Source organism: Heliangelus exortis, chromosome 4, assembly GCF_036169615.1.
Source record: "Heliangelus exortis chromosome 4, bHelExo1.hap1, whole genome shotgun sequence".
In the NCBI taxonomy this organism is placed as follows: domain Eukaryota; kingdom Metazoa; phylum Chordata; class Aves; order Apodiformes; family Trochilidae; genus Heliangelus; species Heliangelus exortis.
In genome coordinates, this window is record NC_092425.1 from 25,839,868 (window position 1) to 25,857,826 (window position 17,959).

Genomic DNA, 17,959 nt, shown 5'->3' on the forward strand with positions numbered 1-17,959 from the left:
GTTTTGTACATAGTTTTTGCCCATTAATGACTCTACTCCAAAGTAGGTAGCACTGGGCCCATGCTTGCTCCCAGCTCTGCAGCATGCACTCCAGAAATGCACAGTCAAGTATGTTACTAAATGTGCCTATGTCTCTGTTTATAGGACTTCAAGAACAGCGAGTAATGTGACACATTTTCAGCATTTGAAGCAAAAAGCCTACATTTTCTGCTCAGAGGGTATTTCTCATAAAAGATGCCCTGATCCTTGTCTTATAAAAAAGTTTTATTTTTCAATAGAAAAGTATATTTAAAAACACCACTATTTGCTAAAAGCAATATAAAACTCTTCAGTTTTAACTTCATAAAAGTTTAAGAAAACATAAATATTGTTTACCACTTACACTCCTATATACAGACCCTCCATTAGGTAGTTAAACAGGTAGAGTTAATAACTCAGAGATGAATGGCACACAACTACATGAGATTCAAATACCACATCACACTGCACAATTACAGCAACACAAGGAGCAGCTTAAAATCCTCAGTCACTGAATTCTGCTTTGTTCTCTTTACAGCTATGTTCCTCTTTTCTCTGCAATAATGCACCAATTTCCATGGTCATAGCAGGAAGAAAGTATTTGAAGCTCGAGCACATTCTCTTCTATCAGGGAGCACAGCTCCCCTTCCCGAAAAACATGATAATAACGCATGAAGGCTTTTGTATCCATCATGGCATCACTTTGGTCCCCAACAGACACTGCTGAATCCAAAGCAGAGTCAGTAGAGTCAGTTGTTGAAGTTCTTTTGAAAAACTTGCTGGCAGCAGGCTTACCAGCACCACCATCATTATTACAGCTGCAGCTGTAGTCCCGATCTTCCACCGGGCCATTTATAAACGAAGCTTCTTCACTCACACTCTGAGCTACACTTTGGTGTCCTCCAGGTAAACTGAAATCCTTCAGTGCATCTGTGGCTGGTGACCACTGTGGTTTTTTGAGTGGCAGGCTTTCCACGAACACATCATCATCATACAAACTTTGTTCTTTTAACAGTGCCCCGTGGTGACCTAAATCCAAACTGCAGTGTCGTGACTGCTGAACGGGTACGGTACTGTTTGCCCATTCCTCGTTCTTCAGGGGCTTCATTTTATCAGTTTGCTTTCTCAGGGCTGATTCATCAAGTGACCTGGAGAAAAACCACGAGCGGAAAGATCTTCCCAGAGCACTATAAAATCTGTTTTCATCTTCAGAAATTTTCATGCAGCAGGCTCTGGATAAGCAATCGTCTGTGTTGTGGGGATGTTTTGGATCAGCTTCTGGCTGGAGATTGGTTTGGTAGCTGCAGTCAGAGATGACGAGTTGTGCAGGGTCCATGTCTCGGCTTTTTACAGTCTGTGCTATCTCCCCCTTATCTCCAGGCTGGTTTGATTCTGAAAAATGCCGTGAGCACAAGGCCTTGTTCCAAGGAACAAACACATCTTGTTTCTCAAAGCGACGATTCTTTTGTTCCATAGCCCAAACATAAATCATCATTTGACCACCAGGTATCAATACCCTTGCCATTTCCTGGATTGCTTTGATTCTTCTTTGTTTAGTTGAGAAGTGATGGATCACTGTGAAAAAGAGGAAAGACATTATGTATTGAATATTATTAAGGACATGACATTTTCATCTTCAGCCTGAGAGGTTAATCATTTTAGTCATTATATCACAAATATCACTCACTGCAAGTCAGCAACAGTACTGGATTTATTGGTACTATGGTGCAAGCTTTCCCCAGCATTATCTCTTTTAAATCTCTGTTCAAAAAAAAAAAAAAACAAACAGGCAAATCCCAAAGAAGGAAATTAATTTAATTTCAAAATGGTGATTCAAAATCAGTCAGGCATATAAGCTGGAGGTTTCTTCCCTCTGCATCACCCATGGAAGATCATAGCATGACTTGCTTTCACTTGGATACCTGGCCTTCAGGAGAATTAGGTAAGATTAAGTTTGACTTTAGATTTGGGACATATTTCAGACTTATCTTACTGGAAACAAAATCTTTTCGCTGTGTAACAAATACAGCAAAAAGTAGTATCACTAAAAAGATACTCTGTATTTTCATAGCAGTACACTTTCAAAAGAGCCAGTGAGAAAATTTAGACAGAAATATTTTCCATTGCATTAAATTTGTAGAAAGGTGTTGCCTTTATAGAATTTTTATTTTGAAGGAAAAAAAAAATAAAAGTATCTTACTTTGTATCTGCACTTCTGAGAATGATGGTTTTTTGTTATATAATGTTATGCTATTTTTTTAAAAGTCAAAGTAAAAATTGAAACTTTTTATCCCTATATTTGAAAAAAAATTTCAGGATAATTTCCACGTTTTCAGTTTCACTGCAATGTGAAATGCCACTATGTTTCAAGATTTTCATATTGTTTATATCCTCCTACTCACCAGAAGTAACCACTTTTAACAGACAGTGATTAACTAAGCCAGCTATTTGCTCTCTAAATTCTCCAAAAAATTAACTTGTACTGAGGTTGGTCATGTCATTCTATGTCATCAGTAGTAAATTTGATTAAAATCAATGACATAAAGAGGACTGATTCCATAATTTGTTAAAAGTGAACTTGGTCAGCCACTTCTATGTGCAAAACATTCAATCCACCTCTATAACACCATATAATAATCACGTATGTTCTTAGCTGAAGACATCTCCATACCTTCAGATTGTCTTTATAGGTGTCACTTGACAGTATCCAATTCCACATGCAAAAATAGTGTTGTTTCAACACTGCAGTTATGACAAGTGTGTCCAACTAGCCCTGACTTGTAATTCTGTGATTCTGTGACTTTAATCAAAACAATGATTAAAGTACTGAGAGAGAAAAAAGGTAGGGTTTTTTTTACCAAAGCCAAGAAAATAATTTTTGGCAATTGATATTAACTAGGTCCTCTCAAGCATATGAGAAGAGTTCCCATCTGTATGGTCAGTTCTTGTTTCCAAGTGCTCCTACATCTTGTAAATATTTTCTCCAAGTTTCCAAAAAAAAAAAAAAAAAAAAAAAAAAAAAAAAAAAAAAAAAAAAAAAAAAATTAAAAAAAATCACAAGATAGGGAGAAAGCAAGTGTTATCTTAAGGATCTGGTAGTTTTTTCTAATACTGGCATTAGGTCATATATATAACCACAGAACTTCCTATAAAGTAAAACCAAAACTGACAGAGTCAGGACAACCATGTGAGCCTAGGTCAAGAAAGAAGTGCTAATCAGACAACAGAATCTGTACAAGCTTTATCTAAGCCATTAATTTAATGGTTTCAATATTCTTCATGGTTAAAATCATAAAATCACTTTGGTGGTTCTGCAGAAATATAAATCCTATAAACAGGATTACAGTAGCAAAGCCAGGAAGAGCATCTGACTATGTAAATAAATATTGGCTACTCTCTGGAATGGGATGAAAACCACATTATTTATAATTAGATGGACACGAGCATGCCATGTCTCAATTCAAGAGGGATTAAAATCTATTATTGTTAAATGTACAGAAATACCACATGAACTTTTAATCTTGTCAGGTCTATAATTGGTAGGAATATTAGATAGGTACACTATCATTCAAATCCAGCTGATCTGATAGCACTGAAATCATGCTACAAGACATGAAAAGTGGATAAGGCTCACAGGTTAATTAGCCAACATGGAAACCAAGTAATATAGATACTGCTTGCATATTAGCCACTCTTCCTTTTACCCTGTATATGTGAGAAATGCATTTTAAAATAGATTTCTATCACATTTCAAGTAGTTTGTTGATTGCTACCAATAATAATTATCATGCTTTTTTTTTTTTGCTAATAAGGTTCAAGTGAGAGTAGAACTAAAACTGTAGACTGTAACTGGGTACTCTAACTGCTCCCTATCTACCTTTTTCAAGTTTAGATTTCTCAAAATATGAGTAATATTTTCAAAAAGATAGGTCACAGGAGTTAAGATGCTGAGATGCTTCAATAATTTTCAACAACAGGTACCTGTATGGCTCAAAGTTCTGAATTCATGACTATTAAAAGAGAAATTTTCATTCATAACACTTAATAGTTAACATGACTCAAATTTTGCTATAGAGAAAGCAGGGTTTCTTTTCAATGCATCAGCTGGTCAAAACAGATACTAAGGAGGAACCAAGAGTTTATCTTGACCACCTAATATATTTAAACTGAGACCAGCCATATTTATTTTAGTTTTTACTTGGTTAAAACGCATGCTGGAAAGCAATCTTTTCTCCATAGGGTGAACAGGACCACATATAGACAAGCAAATGATCCACATGCTTCCCTGGTCAACAGTGCCTCTGTGCAATGGAACTAATTATAATTTTTTTATGTTTACTACATTTAGTTCAGTAATGTCCGTTGTGATTCTAAGAGAACAGTTTCAAAACAAATTTCACTGAAATGAAGACATATGGACAGCAAAGGATCCAAAAAATTTGCATTTGCTGTGGACCACAATGCATGTTTGTTGTCTTACCTCCAATAGAGATGACTGCATTGAAGCAGTGGTCCCTAAAGGGAAGGTTAAGGTTATCACATACCAGAACTTCATCATCTTTTTTCCTTGCAATCTCTACCAATGGTCCACAGTAATCACAGCCAACATTAAACACCTGACTGTTGACACTGAGATACTTTCCAGTTCCACAACCTAAAGAAAAGAATACAAGATCAGAAGGTGTAATTCCAAACACTTGCTATCCCTCCCAAAGCTGTGAAAATAATGGGGAGGCTTTCCAAACTCTAAGGTTACCCAGAAAACAAAATGAGAGCTTGCTCCTACCAGTCCAGCTGCTGCAGGGTTCATTTGGACTGTTTGAAATTATGTATTCACACCATTAGAAGTACAGCAGTATAAACATCACCAACAAAAGTGTTCATTACACAGCCCTGCATAATAGAAGGTTATGTGTACTCCTTTTGGGAAGAATGGTAAGAGCAGGTGTGAGGAAAAAGGAGTGATGCTCTGCAGCCATTATTGCATATCTTAGAGCAAAAATCCAACCCTGCTGGTTCATCCTGAGCCATTATATAGCCAGATACCCTGATTCCAACAATGAGCATAGACAGGTAAACAGGAAAGAGCAAGAACAGAGTGAGCATTATGACCCTTTTCCTCAGCTTCCAACTATTTCCAGTTCAGGGGTTTAACTGAAGCCAGGGTGTGTTGTCTTTTTAATGACCTATATTCTCTTCCAAGAACTTCCCCAGTCTTTGCTAAACACCAAGCAATACCTCTCCATTGCATCCCACTTCTCTCCAAGTAGTCCTAAACCACAGTGGTCACTGACACAAATCAGAGAGGACAATTTTAACATCAGATACACACTTGAAAATAAACGCGAATCATAAAAAATTCTGCCATGATGCAGGCACAGCCTCTTTCTGCCTTTGTGCATGTAAATGTAATGAACAGTTCTAGAATGTCTTCCACCTAAAAGTATGTCTTTTCAAGGACTGTCCTATTAAATTGAAATCTTTCAGAGTGTTCTTCAATACCATATGCATAACAGGCACTTTTCAAAATGAGATTAGGAAACATTCCCTGCAGTTATGGGTCAGTAGTGAAGAATAATTTCTGAAAGTTGACAGCCAAGCAACGGGGTAGCAGCTTGGCAAAGAGAATCATCTCCATATTTGTAATTCAATTTAAAGGCCTGGAGTTATCTTTAGAAACATCATTGCTTCTTGCAGTGCTGCTTCTCTCGTCGATGTTAATGTGCACCATTATCTAGAGAGACAGCACAGGAACTGCTGGAGAACAGTTCAGTGGTGAAAAAAGAGATCATTTCTAAAGCAAAAAGTAAGCACTGTTCTTTGAAGCAACACTTGAAAGAAATAGGGAAGATTACTAATGTTGATGCTGTTCAAGGAATAAAACGTGAAGCTCCGCATCTTAGTTGGAAAGCTTAAGTTTTAAATTTAAATTATTATTGGTCATTTTCTTTGCAGAAGGAACATATTTATTCCAACATAATTAACTTAGAAGTTTCAGTTGTTAATACATTGTGTAGTGGAGTGCTTTTTAATCACACTGAAGTTTTGGAAATATAGAGTTCTCTCTGGAATGAAGCTAAATAGCAACAACACTCAGTACTGTAAAAATGTAAATTTGCAGAAGATTCACTTTTAAATGAGTAATCAGGAGATGGATTCCTTCATGAAGCTGTTAACAATGATCATGTTATTGTCATTTATTTTGATGCATAATCAATAATAAGGCAATAAGACAAAATGATATTTTATTCTGGTACCAATACCATGCTTCACGTAAAGCTAACAAACAAATACATTTTAATAAAAGGTGGAATTATACATAAAATGAAATTATCAGTTAAACACCTCATTTTGAAAAGTTCAATGCCACTAGGCAACCTTCCTCCCAAAATACATACCCAAAATAAACTCAATATTCAGATTCATGTACATCTTATTAAACCTCATAAAACGAGGTCCCTAGTATGCCTTGATGGGAATATTCTTATTGACAACAGTAAGCACCTAACTTCTCTCCAGATGTATTACATGCATTTAAATTATTTCAGCTGAAGCTTTAATGGGGTGTTCTTAACCTTTCAGCAAGCACTGTGATGCCTGCTGATAAAGCCTCAAAGAACTTCAGCTTAACTTCACATGGCTTACGTTGAGGTATCAAAAAAATTCAGCTGAGAAATATCATGTGAAGTTGGTTGTTGAGTGAGTGCATGTCATAGGATATTTCCTGAGGTTATCAGTAAAAATAGTGCCAACATATAAGAGAATATATGTATTAAAAACAACAGCAATTGAGTATTTTTGTGGTACTGCTCAGCAGCAGCAGGAGAATTATATATTATCTTTTGATTATGGCCTATGACATCTTCAAGGAATGACTCGATAGGATAAGGCAGATGAATAATTTATTGTGTACATTACTGCCTTAAAGCATTGTCAGTCTAAACAGGGCTACAATGTGGAAAATCCAGTGATACAAAGAAGCACCTTGCTTGCAATGATGTGTGGTGTAGCACTGAAGTCCTAACATAAAGCAAACACACCAGGATTTGGCAACCCCTAAAAGGTGAAACAAAAAATCAATATATAAATTGGACATGTAGGGAAGACAAGACCATAGCAGGAAAATGAGGTTATGATGTCTGTATTAAGGATCATAGTTGAACTCTCAGATCACAATTCTTTATTATTTTTTTAACAGTGATCCCATCAGATTTCTTTTATGTTAAAACCCTGATTGGAGTTTTAGATCAGAAGAAAAGCAATAAATTTCAGACCAGCAGTACTTAAAACAAGAGATGTAAAGAAATTGAAATATGAAATAATAGAGTCATTAACACCATTTTTTTAAAGAGCTCCAGGGGAAAGACAGACCACTAAGTCTGCAGGGAAAATAGTAGATTGAGGCTTAGCTAAATCAAAATAAGACAAAAATCATATTTACTGGTTACCTGATACAGTGTCAAGGAAACAAACCGAGTGGTATGTGGCATCTAATATGAGTTTAGAAAAAAATTGAAAACAAATTTAAATGAGTTTTCAAACCAATTGCTCTGAGGGATACATGTGATTAACATATAAACAAATTCCCAGGACAATCTTTCAGAGCACCTCAAAGAACAGCTCACCTATGTCAGCAACAAGACTGCCAGGCTTCTGCTCCAGCAGGAAGTTTCGAACACGAGGCCACGCTTTGCTCTGCAGATCACTGAAGTAGGCAGCTGTGTTCTCATACACACTGTGCACATGCTGCTTTTCTAGCTGGGCAGCCTCATGTTCCATCCTGAGAATACAGTGAAGAAAGATTGTGCACAATGAAATAGAAACTTTTGAAGCATTTGACTTTATGCTTTATGGACACGCATAGTTCAGGACCTTGTAAGTTTACATTCATAAAAATCACCACACCAGTCTAACAGTCTGGCACACTTATAAAATGTTCTTTACTCAAAAGATCTGATTTTATTTCACAAAAGTGAAGAAAAACTGTGAATGTATCATCTTGCCTGAAGAGCATTATATAACATTATGTGACATAATATGCTCATTCCTAAATAAGTTCACCAATGTGGTAAAAGCTTATCTGGTGCAAAATGGAGCCTGTATTCCACAGGAATGCTGAATGGTGAGTAGGAAGGCAAACGTTTCAAGAAACTAAGCAATATAGTATCAAGATTAAAGTTTAAAAGTGACTCTACTAACTACATTTAAGTCAGAAACAAATACTTCATACACACAAGTTCTTCTGCTTTGCTTGATTTTCAAATAATATACATTTTAAAATCATGACTTAAATCATGATTTTAAAATGTTTGTTTCTGTTACCTTTACTGCTGAATAAGTTATTAAGAGAAAAGACTCAAAATCAAATAATGCATGTAATAAATAAAAAATAATGTGAGCTCTTCAAACCACTTCTCCTATAAACACCATTTTTTAAATTTTGAAAATGCAACTTAATCCCAGTGACTAAAAAAAAAAATAAAATATTTACTTCAAGTTGTGTGTGTAAGTGCTTGCAAGAGTGGTATCGAAGACTTGATCCATTTCACAAGGTTTTATGCACTCAGCTATGTAGAAGGTCAGGCCACATTGTCACAGCTGTCACAATCTACTCTGACTGTGGTGTCTATGAATATTTCTCTTCAACACATTTTTGTTCAATGTGTTCACAGTCCCAACTGCTTCTTGGGGGCATGATTCACAATCATCTTTTATGATGCATTAGCTCACTTTTTGTAGCTCTCTATGTAGATATAGGTACATATATATTTATAAAAATTGATAAAAGTATGGTAAGCTCCTGGTAGGCACATTTTCAGTGTCATCTTGAAGAGTGGAAAACTGTGATAGACTCAACAGCAGGAACAGTCAGTACCGAAGCACAAACTTGAAATTATGTTACATGTGACAGAAGTTATTCAATTAGATCTACCTATGCCTTTCAAAGTTTTGTTGCAAAATAGGAGATTAGTTGCACTAATTTCAAATAGTCATTCCTTAGAGTCAAAAGCCCTTTCTTTTTTCTGATTTGACCCTTAAATAAAACAAATAAGGTGTTTCATGTCTGCAGCTATCTTTCATTTCTGCCTCAAAGCATATTCTATTTTGCTCAACTGCCTAGAAATCCTCTATTTATAAGTAGGAATTCCAGAGCATTTACCCATCTGATATTCTCCTTGCTCTAGTTTGGATTTCATGAACCATAGTTCATAGTTCAGAGCATCCAGGTGTTTTTATCTTTGCACTTGAAGTTCTTTGTTCAATCTTTGCATTCTTAAAAAAGACAGACAGACAAGAAGGAAGGAAGGAAGGAAGGAAGGAAGGAAGGAAGGAAGGAAGGAAGGAAGGAAGGAAGGAAGGAAGGAAGGAAGGAAGGAAGGAAGGAAGGAAGGAAGGAAGGAAGGAAGGAAGGAAGGAAGGAAGGAAGGAAGGAAGGAAGGAAGGAAGGAAGGAAGGAAGGAAGGAAGGAAGGAAGGAAGGAAGGAAGGAAGGAAGGAAGGAAGGAAGGAAGGAAGGAAGGAAGGAAGGAAGGAAGGAAGGAAGGAAGGAAGGAAGGAAGGAAGGAAGGAAGGAAGGAAGGAAGGAAGGAAGGAAGGAAGGAAGGAAGGAAGGAAGGAAGGAAGGAAGGAAGGAAGGAAGGAAGGAAGGAAGGAAGGAAGGAAGGAAGGAAGGAAGGAAGGAAGGAAGGAAGGAAGGAAGGAAGGAAGGAAGGAAGGAGAATGCTTTCAATCATTAATTCTGAATTCCAAATCCTACTGAAATTATGGTTTATGTCTACTTCTGTAGCTGTCTGAACTAAAGGTGAATCTGAATAATTTAAATAAACACAAAAGCCAACTTGGACTTGGCTTAGAATATTGGAAAAATTTTCCCATTATATGTTTTCTGAAATGTCCTTATTGATTCCAGTGTAGGCTGAAATTTGTCTTAGTTTGGTTTAATTTGTCTTAGTGGTTTGGGTGGGAAGGGACCTTAAAGATCACCTATTTCCAACCCTATTGCAGGGGCAGGGTCACCTCCCACTAGACCAGGTTGCTCAAGGCTCAATCCAACCTGGCCTTGAACACTTTCAGGGAGGTGACATTCACACTTCTCCGGACAAGCTGTGTCAGTGTCTCACCACCTTCACAATAAAGAATTTTTTCCTACAGTCTTGCCTAAATTTACCCTCTTGCAGCTTAAAACTATTTCCCCTTGTCCTATTGCTACACAGTCTTGTAAAAAGTCCCTGCCCAGATTTCCTGTAGGGCCCCTTCAGGTGCTGGGAAGCTGGCACAAGGGGTCCTCAGTGCTTTCTCCAGGCTGAACAACCCCAAATACTTATGAAAGGCAAGAAATATGTGGAATCCAATCTGGCCTGCAGCTGGACAAGATTCACACAAGTCTAACATCTCCCAAAGCATCAGAAACATAAAAATAGGAAAAGTTATAAGCCAAATCCTATACCCCTATTTCTCTTTACAAACAAAACCAACCATTACAACCTTTTTTTTTTTTTTTTTTTTTTTTTTTTTGCCTTGAAAGACAGTGTTTCAGTTGCACATAAATTGTAGGAAATGTTCAGTTCATCCAGGCTCAGTTTTGTAATTTCCAGAATAATAGCAAAGTCTGTTTTGCAAAGGAGGTAATAAAAATCCAAGATATCCAGAAATCCCACTGCTTCAGCCATCTGCTCCAGTTCTCATTTAAGTTATCTGGAAGATATCCAGTAAGCCAGCAAGGAGGAGAAGAGCAGCAGAAGGTGGTAATTATGGATACACTTTCCCCATGCTCAATTCCTCTTTTCTTGTGGAGTAGCTTATGCTCCTCTCAAAGGGTTCATGCAGAGACTTAGTGCAGAATACATGCAGTAAATTGGCACCCAGCTGTTCATTCACCCTGTAGCAAGTCTTGACAAGTCTCCAAAATATGGGTGCAGCTTAAGAAATGCAACCAAGTGGTTTGGACAAGAAATGAAGAGTGGGATTCTCTTCCCTTTCAATGCTTTCTGGTCACCAGGGTTCATTCATTCATTCTGCAACAGGCCCCTTGCAGCTGATCTATAAAGTGAAATAACTGAATGAAACCTTGTAGTGTCATTTCTGTTGAACCTGTAGGAAAATGGACCAGCAGTCCATGACACGTAACTGTGGTATACAAACAAAACTGCTTGAATGTAATTTATAGTCCATTGACTCTTACATTGCTGCTTCTTTCTTAGTGAAAAAAAAAGAAAAAGCCAAATACAAAATAAACTATTGTCTCTTTGCAGAAGGTGAAAGGAATTGTATAAACATATAGTATCATATATTTTCATAGCTCCTCATCTCACTAAAAGTTCCCTGACTACAAGGTAATCTAATTTCTTCCTTTTCCATTAACATTTTGAAACCTTTTATAATAATTAACTCTTCAAGGATACAGCTTCAAGGAAAGTCATGTCTGTTAGACATTTTCTGTCACTGTTGAATTAATAAATACATTGAAATATGTCACCTTGAAATGACAACAACCAAAAATTATGAATCCCAGTTTCCAACATTTTAAAAAGTTAGGATTATTCTTATTTGAGGGGTGAGAAGGCAAGGGATAGTATTCCTGACTTCTTCATTTGTTTGTTTTGAAAGTGTCTGACTTGTAATTTTGATAAACTTTACTACTTTATCCCCACATGGACAAAACAGTTGTTGGCTTCCCAAAGAACGTGGTGCTCTCACGCTGAAGAGCAGGAGGTAGTTTTCAATCAAAAACATCTGCATCAACTACAGCCCATCCAAAACTTTCTCCACAGTGCTGTAGCTCTTCTGAATCCCTTGCAGTCTTCCTCATCCACCTCATTATCCCTCCCAATCACCTAAGACTTTCACATCTTCCTCCATCTACCTTACCCTGTGCTATCTCATCACCACTATTTTAATTTGATGTATCATATTGTGAAGGCTTTCCCTGGCCTATGCTCAGTTCCACCCTGCCTCAATTTCCAGGCCAGTCACAATATCCAGAACACATTCTAAATCTTTTTCAATGACCTCTTGGAAGCACACTGTGATTTTCAATGTAGTCATAAAATCCTACCTTCCTCCCACTTTTAAAATCAATTGCTCTTGATTATTTTGAGCCATGGGTTTTTATTCATCTTCTCTCTTGCAACTGCCTATTTTCTCTAACTCTTTTACAATCAGCAGAAATATACTCAACTAAGTTTGAGACTCAAATATGCAAGATTTCAGTCAACTAATGAGGGCCCTCCTTAGTTACACTCCATGCACTGATGGGAACACTCAACCCCACTTTGGATTTGTAGCACTCCTACCTCAAAGATGGAAGCAATTCAGCACAGTTATGTCTCTCAATGTTGCTACAGCAACATAAATCTTGGTTACACATCCAACTCCAGCTATGAATGCAATAACCTAAATAATCACTGGCCTTAAATCAAACAGTATAAACCACAAGGGCCAAGTCTACGTCCCACAATACCCTGCTCTTCAGCAATCATATGTGCAGCTGTAGCTGATACCAAGATTGTGGTCAAGTGTGAGGCAGCCCAGTTTGCATTCTCACCCTTCAGCTGCAGAACAGAGAGAGCTCTCTATACTGTCAGCAATACCTTCAGGTTACTTGTGTCAGACCAACCAGTCTTTTCACTTAAATACAAGTAGTGTTGGGAAGCTAAGTGTACAGCCCTAATCGTCACTTATAAAACACAGTCTTTTTTTTTTTTTTTTTTTTTTTTTTTTAAGCAAATTAAAAATATCTGACTGCAAGACCTCATTGCAGCCCTTCTCAACAAAGAAAAAAAAAGAAAAAAGATTTCTTTATCAGAACTTTTTTTAGCCTTGGGATTGAATTTGTAAATCAGAGTAACAACCTCCACTCTTATTAACAGTGCTTTTTCATTTAATTAATGAAAGCAACAAATAGCATGATGAAATACTCAGTTGTTTCAAGATATGAATCATTATGTAAAACAGCTTTATTAGTAAATAAAGGATAATCAAACAAAATAATAGGAATCCTGCCGTGAACAGTTAGAATAGCTGCAAGTGAAAGTTTAGCAAGATAAGATGATTTGCTTACATAAGGCCAACAACTCTGGTAATTAATTTCACCCACAAATGAACTGTTATAATCCCATGAAAATGCACTGCCTGAAATCAGAGCAAGGGAAACACTGTGCAGCTTATATAAAATTTTACTGAGCTGAAGGCCTGATTCAGGACCCTTCCTCCAGTGAAATTTGGGAAATCTGAAGTGAAAACCAAAGAGCTGGCAGACCTTTGACAACAACCACTGTTAGCTGAAACTCTCACTGTGAATCCAGCATTTTAAAGTAATTTAATTGATTAAATAAAATCACTATTGTTGTATTTTTTCCTTCTAAACAATAGCAAGGACCTTGCCCTGATGAAAAATTAAAAGCACTGTGGCTATTCATTCCAAATCTTGGGTCAAGCTCTAGTTACTCAAAATGACAGCTTCTCAACACTCATTTTATTACCTTTATTTTCCAATCCAGACAAAGCCTATGCACTGAAGATTTTTGGAACAATTAATCATTAACTATTCTCCTTGCTGTTTTTCATGTAGAGTTATTGTCTATATAATGAAAGGTTGCACTCTAAACAGTACTTCACTAAGTACATATATTCCATTATGTAGATCCATAACATGGTGCTAAAATGACAATGCACAAACACAGGCCCTTGGTCATTAGAAAACAGAATGGTGCATACTCATGCCAAAGCTGCACAGTCCCTTTGAGCATCTGTTTATCTTCATTACCACATCAAAACCCATGCCTCAGCTCCCAACACAGAGGCTCCTTTCTTACTGGGGTCCACACAGTCAAAAATCCCTGCTGCTAGATGTGCACTGATGTGCATCTCCAGATGCCATGCAGAGAAACACTCTGTACTGACATTAGAAGAAAAGGGGGAACTAGGAAAAATTTGGTCTAAAATGCAGAAATGAAAATCCCCTTGTTACTGGAGACCAAAGTCTTTTTTTCTTCTTGCTCTTCGTTAGTGCTCATGTTGATTGTCCCCAGGCAATCAATACATCAGTAACAATGAGAAAAGAATTTAGGATGGAATGGGAAAGAGTAGGTTGGGGCTTTTTAAATAAATTCAATGTTTTCAAAACTACTAGACTAATAATCAGTACTTAGGGAACCTGTGTCAGATCAGCCACTCTAAGAGACAGCAACAATTAAAGAGAAACTAAAGAGAAATTAACTTTTAGGATCTGTGGGCAACAAGTATAGTTTCAAACCACATATTCTCAGAAAAAAAACCAAGGACAATAGATTTAGATAAAATTGAAGCAGAAGCTGGTACTGTTTGGAAGGGAATATTTAGAGTGTGGTTATCAACAATTCACTATCACACTGGAAGGATACCCTGAGAAAATTTGTTCAGCAGTCTGTTTTGTACACTCCCAAGTTATTTTTTTGCATGATGGATTGAGTAGAAGAATTATATCTGCAGAGAGACAAAACTGACAAGAGTCCATACACACTGGATGATGGAATTCAAGTGTTTCAGGGGATGAAAAAGACAAAAGCAAAGCATTTAATTTAGATAAGAATAACCAACTTCACAAAAACAGGCTGAGGGAGGCAAGAAGGGATGACTGGCAGCAGTTCTATAAAAGTGGATCTTAGTGTTTCAGCATTTCACAGATTTAACACCATACATGCTATGGTGTTATGGTGGGTTTTGCAACATAATGTTGCAAAAATGAATATTTGCACATGGAAATAGGGCAGATGCTTGCAAGTTACATAAAACTTCCCTTCTGCTTCATCTGGCACCGTTGATACATCAGTGTCTGATATCAAGCAAGACTTAGGTAGACCCACTGGAAAAGTTACAGGAGAGAAAAATGATCAGAGACCCTTGTAAACCTCTAAGAGATCAGATATTAAGTAAACCTCTGAGAAAGACATTGGTTTCTTCAGTGGATATTGCCCTCTCAGACAAGGGAGAACCATTTTCTCACCCAAGAGGGGCTGCTGCAAAGAGTTGGGGAATAATATGTCCTCCAAAATGAGGGGTAGACAAAAAAACAGTGGGCTTTAACTACAGCAAGGAAGATACAGGTGAGGCATTTTAAAAACAAGGATGAGAAAGCATTGGAAACAACTCTGTATTGGGTGGGTCATGAAGCCTCTGTCACTGGGGTCTTAAAAACGTAAGTTAGGTCCTGTCAGGAAATACACTGATGTAGTTGATGCAGCTTTAAGGAAGGAGATGATGCCCCAACATCTAGGCTTGTGGCTCTACTTGTCTATGAAGAATAAAACTTTAATTTTTCAAATGATAAGCAAGATTTCTGTCCACTGATGTATAAAAAAATGAAAAGCTGAAAGGCTGATTCACAATAGTTATTACTCTTTAACATAGGCATTGTTTCTGCAGCTAAATTAACAAAAATATTAAACTTATTTCCTCCTGAGTTTCAGCAGGTGTGTTTCCTAAGAGCCCTACAGCAGTATTTCAAAGCCCCAGATCATATTATGCTACTCATAAGCTTGAAATGTAGCTAGTTAACCTTCTTGGTTACTCTCTCATTCAAACACTTGCAAACAGTTATCTTCTCTCCTTATTTACCAGCAGTTAACCAAGCTTTAAATATTTAGTACTTTTCATCCTCCCTGATGAATCAACCTAGGTGCTCACTGTTGTCATTCTCTGTGTCCTCTCCATATGTCTGCATTCCTCATGCCAAAATATATTCTTAAGAATATTTGATTTCTTAATGTCAACCTACAATTCTGGAATTATAGCTTCCTCAATTTCTTGTTTCTGCAGTCTCTGGGTTTTCATTCAGAGCATTATTTCCAGTTGGATTCGTTTTAATTTATGCAGTATAATTATTTTTGTTCCTGCCCATATGGGTCATCACTGCTGGTACCTGTACCGTACTTGGTGCTACATACAAAGCCTCCCCAGTTAAAATAATTTACAAACTGACTTAAGTAGGACATTCAACTACTTGAAAACTGCTGAAGTTTAATATCTTATTGACAGAAAGATAAGCAGTGCATTTTCAGATAGGATCCCAAATGAAGGCTGTCAATGGTTACCTTTGATCGCAAGACTAAATATAAAATATTGCATAATCAATTACAGTAATTACAGAAGTGGATCTCTTCATACCTTTTATAAACTAATTTTGACTGTCACATGGTTATTATAACTGAATATATAATTTCCTACCTTAAAATATTCACATACAAATGTATTCAGTGTTCAGTATACTCTCCAAATACAGCTTCAAAAGCAAAGGCTTGTGGCAGATATCTTCAGCAGATGACCATCAGAAAGACAGTATCCCTCCCCCTTTTTTTTTATCCTACAAAATTCAAAAATCTGACTGATTACCTTTTACTCTTTTGTAATTATGAATCATAGACAGTCATGTTTGCTTTCTTGAAAAAGAACAGGTATCTTGTGTGTCTTTAAAGTTGGTGCTATTAGACAGTACTTAGAATAAAATTACTTACACAGCTGACAAAGGAATCTGAAGATACAACACTAATCCTATCAGAATTCAGAGACAGACACAGATACATTGCATTATGTTGTTGCCAAAAGGTCAAGGTGTAAACTTCCATGAAGTGTCTGCCCACTGTCACAGACATAGGTTCTTCCAGTCATAGATGTAGACTGAGCACTGTGAAAGCTCAGCATCCCTGCAGTCAAAATCCTCCCAAAAAAAGATCTTTCATTTCCATAAATCAACAGTTTCACTGATTGTTTCTTTTTAAATCCTTTCTAGTATGAGTGATACTTTTTTACATAACTTGGTATTTCTAAAACCTCTATTTTTAAGGCAAAAGAAGGCCTTTACACAAAGCAATTTTTCCTATTCATCATGGAAATGAAAAGCTCTCTGAGGAAGCTGACATTTCATACACACCACTGAATTTGTCCATTTGGAAAAAGTTATAATACCACGGTCCTTTTCAGATATTTTTTTTCTTAAAACCAATATTTTCCAGTAAGTTATTATATCATGGGGAACAAGAGATGGTACCTACAAAATTCAGTATCTGGATCAACAACAGAAATATTCTCTTAGGAGCACTTTAGTTCGTAAGTAATTTTTCTGAAATGGTTACGTGTATATCTGAATGTAAAGTTTTCTTCAAAATGGAATATTTTTAACAGCAAAACAGAAATACAATAAAACCAAAAAGAAATCCTTCAGCCCAACTGTGTAATGTCTAAACTTTTCTGAGGAAAAAAAAACAGGCAGGACTCTGTCACATGAGTTTTAGTCAATTACATAAGGCCTGGCTATAACACAAATACTGATTTTATTTTTCAATAGCGACATGTCTTTTCTATCAGTAATTCAGTTGATACTTCTATCTGCATTTATGAAGGTCTATGCATAACTTTTGAAGAACCAGTGTCTTACTGTTAAGCACTATTAAACAAAAGGAGTTCATTTTTCATTTTAAAATTATTTTTAAATTACTTAATAAGTATATACAAGTAAAAATATTTTTTTCAATCTCTTTAATCTTTGTAACTTCAACAGATATGCAGGCCTCAAATCATTGTTTTCTGACACACAGGATTATTCTGTATCTTTTATGACCCTATAAAAATGCCCATTTTGGTGCTGCTACTGCAAAGCCATGGATACCTACCCACCTTTTTGCATGGTAAATAATATTACTATTAATAATAACTGAAGGCATGAATTTGCATATAACTTTTTTCAGGACAGAGCCATATGCATCTCATATTCTGATTTATCCATATAGAATGGATGGCAGAATATCTGCAAATCTAAGTGTTTGCATGGGAAGTGTTTATGTTCTGATGCAGGGCTGATTTCAAACTCTGAATTTGCTTGATAACCTCAGCTGTGGACTTATGATTGTTTTACCTGAGAAAATGCTGCACATTATGAAGTTGCTTGTATTTTTTTCTCCTCAGCAAGT

The 17,959-nt window shown here is 36.6% G+C and overlaps 1 protein-coding gene across 3 annotated transcripts in view; it reads right to left on the reverse strand.

The window, feature by feature from the left end:
* Positions 1-246: 246 nt before the first annotated feature.
* Positions 247-17,959, reverse strand: part of TRMT9B (tRNA methyltransferase 9B (putative)) — a 97,278-nt gene continuing 79,565 nt past the window's right edge. For all 3 annotated transcript variants that reach the window (XM_071743472.1, XM_071743471.1, XM_071743470.1), the window contains 3 exons: positions 7,644-7,798; positions 4,499-4,672; positions 247-1,593 (listed from right to left, as the gene is read on the reverse strand). In XM_071743472.1, the coding sequence (XP_071599573.1) occupies positions 557-1,593; positions 4,499-4,672; positions 7,644-7,797 (1,365 nt within the window). In that variant the 5' untranslated portion in view covers position 7,798 and the 3' untranslated portion in view covers positions 247-556. The remainder of the gene's footprint in view (positions 1,594-4,498; positions 4,673-7,643; positions 7,799-17,959) is intronic.